This window comes from Eufriesea mexicana, unplaced genomic scaffold, assembly GCF_001483705.2.
Source record: "Eufriesea mexicana isolate 0111107269 unplaced genomic scaffold, ASM148370v2 scaffold6248, whole genome shotgun sequence".
NCBI lineage: Eukaryota > Metazoa > Arthropoda > Insecta > Hymenoptera > Apidae > Eufriesea > Eufriesea mexicana.
In genome coordinates this window covers 537,370-547,866 of record NW_016914133.1, presented here as the reverse complement: position 1 = coordinate 547,866, position 10,497 = coordinate 537,370, and the positions used below count along the sequence as shown (strand labels likewise).

The window sequence follows — 10,497 nt, the reverse complement described above, 5'->3', positions numbered from 1 at the left end:
AACGTGCAAAGATAAATCCCATCTTCTTTCCCTTTTCCTAATTCGCACACGGTCTTTATGCTCTTAATGGAAAATCTCACGACGATAATTGTAGCTTGAATGCAGGCCAATTAATTTTTCATTCTGTCTTCTAACATTCTGGAATTTCTTCCGTATTTTTCTCCGACTTTATTTGGTTAAAAGTTTTTTCCATAGCTTAAATTAAATTAGGTAAAAGAAGTAAATAATTTATGTCCTTTTTCGGTTTATCTTTCATCCTTGTTATTTTATAGAATTGTTTCTTATTTAATTTTATATTCTGTAAAAGCCTGTGTTATACTTTCAATCAAACTAGGTAAATGAGGTAAATAATTTTTGTATTTGAGAATTAATTTTTTTTATGCCATTTTGTAATTTTGTAAAACTTCATTTTACTTTGCAATTTTATAGTATTCTAATTTTGTTTTTTATTATTATGTTTCATACAAATTTGAGCTATACCTTGAATTAAAGTGGTTGAGTGAGATAAATAATTTGTTTCTGAGAATTCGTTTTTCATTTTACTTTGTAATATATTAATATTTTATTTTTTTTTTTAAATTTTATACTCTGCAGAAAAATATGTTATAGTTTGAAGCAAACAAGGCAAATGAGATAAATGATTTTAATTTTGTATTTGGCAAAGATTTATGTTATAGTTTCAACTATATCGTGCAAATGAGATGAATAATTTGTATTTTTTTAAGTTGTTTATAATATGTTGTCAATATGTTATTTTATAGAATTTTATTTTTTTCTATTTTAATTTTACATTTTGCAAAAGTTTATGCTACAATTTGAAATTTTAGGAAATATATTAAGGAAATAATATATATTTTTAAGGAAATAATGTGGATTGTTTTTAGCACCGTTTTTCGAATCTATGAAATATTTTGTTGGAGATGAACCTGTGTGCAATCTAGGACTATCATAGAAATTTACGTCACATCATAAGTTTGTTTTAACTTAATACGCAGTTTAGAAATAGTTGATTTCTCATGTATCATAAATTGTCATCACTCTAAAAAATTTACCGTAATTGTCACGATATCTGTTATCATGAAATAGTTTAGCTGGCTTTATCGTTTTACGTGATACTATAGAATTAAAATTTAAAAATTGATCGATTATCAATTATTATTTTATTTATTGAACGATATTTTTTTTGTAACACGTATAACATTTATATTAAATTTTGATTTTTGGTTATTGTTATTTATGTCAACATTGTGTTAAACAAAAATATTTTATAGTTTATCTTGTCTTAATTCAAGATTAATATTTCTGTTAAGTAGTGATATTAATATTATATTTTATTATTATATTATGTGTTATATAGAAAATAAATATTAATATTACATATAAAATTCAATATTATATAAATGAAATGTTATTATATATAAAATTCTAATATTCCTTATGAATTATATTTAAATTAGAGATCCATGCACAGCAATTCTTTTAAGGAATTTCTATTCATTGACTTATTCAATGTACTTACAAATTTTAGCCAAAGAAATCTTTCTGAAAGGACACTTCTAGTATATCTGCATACCTTTGTGTTTCATAAGAAACAATTATTTAATCACAAAAGATTGAATGAAAATATATCTTATTTTGTAACTTCTTTTTGAAAACATGAAGTTAATGAGACCATAAAAAATCTAGGATGTAAACTGTCACTGCAGATCTCATGTGGAATGTCCTTGATAAATAAATAGCGGTTGTTCAAGAAATCTACGATTCATAAAAAATAAATCATCCATCCACATCCGGTACCGGAAATTTTTCAAAAGAATTTTTGAAAAGAACAAGCTATCCGTTAATTCCACATTTCCAAACGCACAAACACCATTACAAAAGGTTTCGACACCGTGAACGAACGACGATTTCCCATTTTGATATACCTTCCGGAGCTTGAAGACAAGAAAGCTCGATGGAGTAATCCCAACAATCCAAGGAATTCATCTGCGTCTGTGGATCCCAGACGACGTCTACGCTAGGTCCGCTCATCCTTCTAGATCCAGAATCCCGGCGGTCAGCTTCGACTTGCACTTTTTCTTCGTTCCACCTGCGAACCGACTCCACTGGTAAACTTCCGATCGTACGTCACTTTCAACCTCGAATTGTTTTCTCCACCGGTCAACAACTCTCAATGAGCAGGATTTTCGGGTTCGTCCATCCAGACGATACGATTCGCGTACGAGTGTTACACGCGGAGAAGTCGGGTTATCGACCACAACCGGTTCCAACGAAGGTAGCCGGTCTTCTGTGAATCGCTAGGTAGCCGTGGAACGTGTGCAGCCCAAACGTCGAATGCCCATCCACTGCTAACCTGATCCCCTCTCCTCGCCTTTCTTCCCCCATCCCCACCACCGATCTTCGCGCTCTTTCTTTCCTTTTCCCCCTCTCTCTCGGTCGGAACGTACCTCTTTTTTTCACCTGGTGTAATTCCCTTCTGACGACGGTGAGCATCTTTCCTCGAGTTCTGCCTCCCTCGGGTACTCTCACTCCGCGTGGCCACCTCTTTTTCCTTTCCCTTCTTCCCATTCCGTAAACGCGTATCTGTTTCTCTGCCGGGTATATATGCCTCGATACACGTGCAAAAGCTGTCCCACTTCTGCTACTTTTATTTTAAACGACCGTCTCCGAGCATGGGATCGTTATTTCGACACGTCGATATTCATTTGCGGCGTCGTGTTTACACAGGGTTTTCAGTTTAACGTTAATCACCGCGATAAGACAAAACAGGGGAGAATGAAGTCAGGGAAAAGGGTATGGTACGATATACGAAACAACTTCCGATTAAAATCTCGAATGATCTTGCGAATTTCGAAGAACTACTGAATATCGTAAAGGTATGGATATGCACGATGCGTGTGATTATTGCATATCTCTATATCGATGTGTTTACTCGCGATCGAATTATATCGATATATGCCGATTAGCATTTGAATTCTCGACCGAGGTGGTCGCGCGAGCTGTTTTCTCGAGGGCGCCACAGTCGCCAGCGTAGCGATTGTTTTCATAGAAAATTTTAGCGCGAAGATTTTTAGCACTTATTTATGTTTTTAGTGGTTGACATTAGACACTGACTTTTTATAAACACAAGAAAGTAACTTAAATTTTAAGTCGTTGGATACTTAAAGAAACAGATACAAATATAATTATGAATCAATTAAATGTTAGGTTAGAATTATATTGGGTAAAATAGCTTTTTAAATAAACATGTGGAGAGAGAGGTATAAATTATTTGACTATTATAAAAGAAATAATTAGAATAACATTGATTGATTATTCTTTGTCCCATTTTATCATAGTTTTATATCTTTTTAATATGAATTTTATTTATTCTCATGGAATAAAATTTCGTTTAATTTTTATTGTCGCGTTTGCAGATGGTAATTCTCCACTATTTTTCTCTCGCTCTTTGTATGCTAACTTGTAATGTAAAATGAAATACAAGTGAAGATATAGAATATTTATGGGTTCAATGTGCACAATAACGGTGTATTTTAGCGCTTCAACACGAGATACGTGAAAAATTTTACGAAGAAATGATTTATTGGTCTATTTGGTAGTGTAAATACAAATCAAGAACATAGGAACCTCTTTCTATGCAAACAATTATTTTTAAAACATCCATGTTTCTATTTACAATTTCCATTAATATAAATTTCGATATTAAATAAATAAATACATTTGGTTTAATGTTGTAATTTGATATACATGGTATTATTTTCATACTTATACCACAATATGAAAACAAATTATCATGTTAATTTATTGATATAGCCTTAACAATAAAAAAAGACCTTGAGATAAGATATTCGTAATTAATGCACAAAAATAATATTGCTTTTTTCGTTTGAGTCACTTGAAACGTAAAAAATATTTCTAATATGAAAAGAACATGATACGATTTTCGAAAATGGCACTGTTATAGATGTTCAAATAAATAGTTTTCAATGTCCTTGTAATTGTTTAAAATAAGAGTTATAGTAGAAAATAAATAAAATTATAATAAATAAATTTTGTGATTATATAAGAGTTTTATGAAATATTTCAAATTAAATCAATTGTTAATTTATATTTAGAACGTTAAATTCTAAAATAAAATTATGTAATAAGTACAAAATGTTCAAGTCGTTCACAATCTAACTCAAACTGATTAAATTTTCATTAAGATTTTAATTTAAAGAATTTTGGAAAATAAATATTCACGAAAACAAACCGTAGCATACGATACATTACTAAATCATGTATTTTTAAATGTATCATTTATTCAATTATGCAATTACTCAGCAATTTCGAGAATGATTTTCATGTCAAGTACAAAAGTCACGTAGTATAATGAAGAAAGTTAGTGAATGTAATGATAGTATGATGATCTGCTAGCTTTTGGTCCAAGATGTAATCAAATTCGATTCACAGGGAATATTTAGTTCTTATGTTATCATTTATACATATATTTACCAAATATCTAGCAGTTTAAATCGATATCGATTTAACACATGACTTGCATTTCTTCAAAGAAATAGAATTAAGCATGATCTTTCAATTAATATTTAAGTGAGCGTATACCTTCAATACATATACATATTTCCATATGGAAATTTTATAATACAATCAAGATAAAGATTAAGTGGAGATTAAAACTAAGATTCACATTTTTGTCATTATAATATCTTAGAAAATGTTCGACTAAATGCAGATTATATGTAAATTATATTCTTGAGTAATGTCGATTTAAAACGTAAAATAAAAATTATGTTTAAAATATTAAAGAATGATATTCTGATTCAATACTTTTTATAATCACAAGAATTTACTTTTCATTTAATCGTTATTATTTTATTATTGTTTAATGTTATCATTAATTTTTGGTGGTATAAAATTGTTTTAACAAAATTATTCGTCGTTCTCAAACATTCGTTCTCCTCCTTCTTTGATTTATATCATTACTCAGGTTTAAGATCTGAAAAAGCGCGAAATATATAATATAATTAAAGCCCAATACAATTAGGAAAGAAAACTAAACGGTGTAAGATTTCTCTCAACTTACGTGGAAGAAATTGAAGAAAGGATAATTATCTCGAAGATGTTAATAGACTAGGTTTCAGATTCACGGTCAATAACATGTACGAAATGCAATTTTAATAGCCGCAGCGATTTAGACATTATCTATTTTCCTACTGTCTATCATACGTTTGTCTCTTTCTGTAACAAATATCTAGATAAGATCGCCGAGATAACATTAGAAAAACTCGGTAGTAGGTCTTGCCAGTCTTGTTGCAGACATGAAATCAAATTACACTGATAAGCGACATACTACACAGCAGGCAAGTGAACTTGGAGAATGAATCATATATAATAATAGTAATGTATCATCTTATCCTATAAATGTAAGATTTTGAGGTAAATCCTAATAACTTTATTAGTTATATCATTATAACTAATATTATAAAAGTATAATTCAAGAGTACATATCAGAAACGATGTCAACATTTTTGAGTTTTAAGTAATAACGAATTACAATAGTTCGAAGTAAGACTCACACCACTGAGGAATGGCTATTATAAAAGACGATGTATTTCCTGAATTACAAGCCAAGAAAAATTCACCGACTCTATAAAAAAAAGATTAAAGATATTAGAGTATTTTCATTCTCTTTTGAAAAGTCAATAACATTTACGGAAATCGTTTTTAATATGAATTTTTCAACCGATATTATATAATGTAATTAATATTATAAAAGTTATATTGTTTCTCTAAGTAACACACCAAACGATTTCTTTGAATAATAAGATAAACAAGAGAAAGTATTATCTACCTACTTTATTTATTTATTGTAAACAAAAATGTCCCAATCTGGAAATATAGTTTGCAATATAGCTATTCTTATGCAATATGTTCTTCATAAATTCATAAATCCAGTTTATAATTTTATTACAATTTAAATTCATAAATTATTATGGATGCATTACGCTTTTGTTAACATATATAATATGCCACAAAAGAAAACTTTTTTCTAAACAAAAATGTCCCAATCTGGAAATATAGTTTGCAATACAGTTATTCTTATGCAATATCTTTTTCATAAATTCATAAATCCAGTTTATAATTTTATTACAATTTAAATTCATAAATTATTATGGACGCATTACATTTCTGTTGACATATATAATATGTCACAAAAGAAAACATTCATCCGCTTCATAGGAGAATACTTAATGTGAGGATTCTGTAAAAATATTATTAAATTTGTAATTACTAACTTCCTTTCTTAAATGTTAATTAAATAATAGAAAGTTAATATTATATGCATTTTACCGACCTCAATATACGTTCAAAATATTATACTTCAGTTTGATACTGACATAAAAGTGCTTTAAATTTATATTCCATTGACACATTATTGTTTGCATATTTAAGAGCTGTTCTATTAATCAACTCTATAATTGTTCGCAGCGATGAGTAAAACAATAAAAACATCAAAATAGAAGTAGTAACTCATCTCAACATTCAGATAAGAATTTCGTCGATCGATTTCTGCAAATTATACGTTACATGATCAAAGAACCATGAACATACCATAGAACAATAGACTCCTAAACAACCTACATATTTCTATGAAATCTGTCCACACAGTTCGTGCCTCGCTACGACAGGGAGCCTTGAACTTATTCTCACAGTAAAAATCGTCGAATCACGCGCGAGACACTGTAAATCGCAAAGAAGAAAATAAAGCTCGCGAATGAATGCAGGATAAAGAAATATAAAGCTCGCGAACGATTGGTGAATGACTGGCAAATAAAAATGGCGCGTATTGCAGCACATAATCGCGCGAAAATTCGTAAAGCTGCGTCCTCGTTTATCACGGAACGCGAAATCTCTTCCTCGGGACTCATGGAAACGACTTCCTCGTTTCGTGGTATTTCGATTTAAATAACCCCTGGCGACCTCTGGTCGGCGTTGAATCGATTCTCCTGCCGAATACTTTCTCCTGGGAATGCCTCGCGAAACGTTATTAATCTCTTCATCGGCCGAAATAAAAGAGAGGAGGCTATTGTTGGCGTGGACCGCGCATACAGCTGTGCGCATAGCCTTCCATCCGCGCAACAATCGTGCGCAGGTGCACCTATACGTGTGTGGGGTGGCGACCTTTCGAGAGCACCGAGGAGCACGGATACGGTGTGAAACCGCTTTGAAGATATTACTGATATTAACTGGAGTATGTACGTCAGGTAACTGGACCATTATCGCTCTACCACACCCTACGAACGCCACGTATACCTATGTTTTGTAAAGTAACAATAAAGCACGTACTGTGGCTTGCTCTAAAATGTAATTTCACACTTCGCTTTTACAGACGATCGGCACGAGTGTGGGAATTTGTTGGCGGATGCGGGTCGAACTGTATATATCGACAATCTCCACTGATTTCCATACTTTCTACCCTTGTTATTCCACCGTATGCTTTTAAGCGCCGCGCGTTCTTCGTTACGCTTCGCTTTGTTTCCTTTTCTTTCGATCTATGCTACGAAGAAATACCATACCCTGTTTCAAGTAGGCTTAGGATTAACCGGTAAGTTATTATCCTGGCCTTTATAAATTCCTAAATTTTTAAATCATGCATAATGTTATAAGCAAAAGTATACTACGCGTTATATCTATTTATTATGTGTATATTTACCAATTTAATTATTATTTATTATATTTTATATATTTTAAAACGTAGTATTGTAATGTATATTCGCTAGTATTCAATAATTAATTATTAAATATGTTTAATAATTTAAGGAACAATAATGTTCATAATATATTTAATGGTACATTCGGAAACAGTGGTTAAAAAAAAAGGCAAGTTCTAAATGAAGGATAATAATACCGCATTCGTGCACTTCAAGATTTAAGATTACGTACAATATGCTGACACGCTAATTTGTGAGTAATTACAGAGCTTCTGCCATGCTATGAGAAGATTATACTTTGCATTAAACAAGAAATATACAACGAGCCGAGCTGCGCACAATTAATATTTTACTAGCTGCTTTTACTGAACATTTTATTTACACAATGTTTATATTTTATGGCTATTTTAAACCTTCGCTTACGGCCATTTACTATGTTTTATCTACGCTTCTACCTTTTTGTGTATACATATGATTTATGTTTAATTAACAGGAACTAAAATCGTCGCTCAAAGTTAAATAAAAATTAATTTAACAGGTGTTACATTAACGAAGGAAATTATGATAATCATGCTTACATAATAACTAAAAAGTGCATGTATGTACATTACAACTTCAATTTGCATTGATTAAATTTATATTTATATAGAAGACTATATTCTTTATGTAATATACAATTGACTGTGAACCATAACTTTATTTCAGAAACTAGGTGAACAATTTTGCAACAACTGAATAGCTATAATTATCCAATGCAATCATCGAAATTACATTAACATTTGAAAGAAATTGGAGAACAAAGGTTGACCTGATTTTGTTAACACAATGCAAAACGGTATTTATATCTTAAATATGTCTAAGGAATTAATTTCTTCTATTAATTACCAATACTTATATTTCAGTGTTGAACAAATCAAGGAGGAAATGTAAACCAAAATGTCAGGCTAATAATTGCAACTGGCCATGAAATTTTATACACGAAACGCAGCCTTAGACGGACCTGTTTCACTCGTATTTCTTGAAGCGAATCGCGTGTCCCGATAAACCATTCTATTCTCACTTAAATAAAGTGACGAGCAAAAAATTTGCCATTGGCTTAAATGAATCCGCTCCCGTGAGCCGTAGAAATACGTGGGCTTGGTTCCCATCATTGTGCCGAATAGAGCATAAAGCATACACGCGACATTCTAGGAGTATTTCTCCCGAAGATGCTAGCGCTATAAATTCCGCAGGTCTCCGTTGTCCTGGATATTATTGTTTATTTTCACATACGTTTGTGAGCGCACTATTCGAGCGAGGTTTAACGGTGCAGGAAAAACGGTCTCTTCCATAATGGAATTCTTTCAATGAGGACACGACCTTTTTGGATAAAGGAAAATTTTCCGTGAAAAGGTCTCTAGTGGCGGTAATATCTGGTAAAACGAAGTATCGTCGAGTTTGTGCAATTTATTGTATGATATGTAATCGAACGATGTATTTTTAGCTCACTAGTTCCTACAACAACTGTTATTATTTTTATAAATTGTTTTATTGTCTAATCTAATCTAATACAAAATCTAATCTTATTGTTCTTATTGCTACGTTCCGAAGCTAAAATAATTTCTCAAACTGCTATAACGCTTAATTTTCTACATCATTAATTACGTATCATAATTATGGAATGTGCAAATATAAAGAAGGACGTGGATCTCATTAAAAAATCAGATATTTTAAATTTAAATAATTATTGTTTTTATCGTATTCATCATTATCTGAGAACTTGTTATTAACAAGAAAATGGTTCAACAGGTTTAACGAGTTAACAAACGTACTTGCTTCCACTTTCTATATACATATTACCATCGTTATTTCTCTACATTGAACGTTTCTTCTAATAAAAATATTTAAAACACTACCTTTTCTTAGTAATTAGATAAAAATTAAAAGTATTAGCAAGCTATGTTATTTAAAACGACAAATGATTTAGTAAGCAAAAACTCCTCTATAATGTCATAATTTAAAAAAGTTGTTTGAATAAAGTTGTTTAATTACTATCGTTATTTAGATGAACTGTTTACTTAAATAAAATAACAAGAATATTTTAAGCGCTATTTTAGAAGAAAACAAATCAATTATATTTAAAATAAGGTTTGAGTAAGTTCATATAATGGTGTTCCAAAGATTTGTTCCAAGTCATTTCCCCCTAGACAGTGAAACAAAAGTTAAATGATAGAATTATCATGAAACCTGAACCAGTATGCACTGCTATTACTTTTGAAACTTATTCAAAATGTGAAACAATCGCGAATATACGTTCAAAAATTTGTTTAAACAGTTAATCCGAACATTTTAGAATGGTTTCTATGTAAATGGGATTTTTATCATTCAATGTCATATAAAGGTCAACATATTATAAATACTTGAATTTGTTTTGCATAAGCTGCGTCATATCGCCAACAGAGATATACGATCATGTTTATAAAATAATGTTAAAAATATTGAAATTTGAGAATTCATGCTCTCGAGTCTAAATCTCTCTTAATCGCAATCGATCCTTGGGAAAAAAAGTACTTTGTTATTTTGATCCGTTTTTTTAATCAAAAGGATCAGACACCATTTACATAATATTCATGTCGACGGAAATGCTCCAAATATCTCAGTAGGTTTTTTGAACAAATGACGGTAAAAAATGCATTACTGGCACAAAATTAACATGTTTATTACAGCTGTTCCAATACTTGTTTCAGCTACGAATCGCGAAGAGAAGGCAGCCTAACGTTTCATTCATAAACGAGGTGCAAGAGCG

At 30.8% G+C, this 10,497-nt stretch overlaps 1 protein-coding gene across 2 annotated transcripts in view; it reads right to left on the bottom strand.

Annotated features, from left to right (window-relative positions):
• Window positions 1-10,497, bottom strand: part of centrocortin (cerebellar degeneration-related protein 2-like) — a 115,437-nt gene that overhangs the window by 8,087 nt on the left and 96,853 nt on the right. The window contains exon 1 of one of the 2 annotated variants that reach the window (XM_017906872.1): window positions 1,926-2,276. The exons of the other annotated variant lie outside the window; for it this stretch is intronic. Within the exon in view, the coding sequence (XP_017762361.1) occupies window positions 1,926-2,031 (106 nt within the window). The 5' untranslated portion in view covers window positions 2,032-2,276. Of the gene's footprint in view, window positions 1-1,925; window positions 2,277-10,497 lie in introns of those variants that run through there. 2 annotated transcript variants of the gene reach the window in all.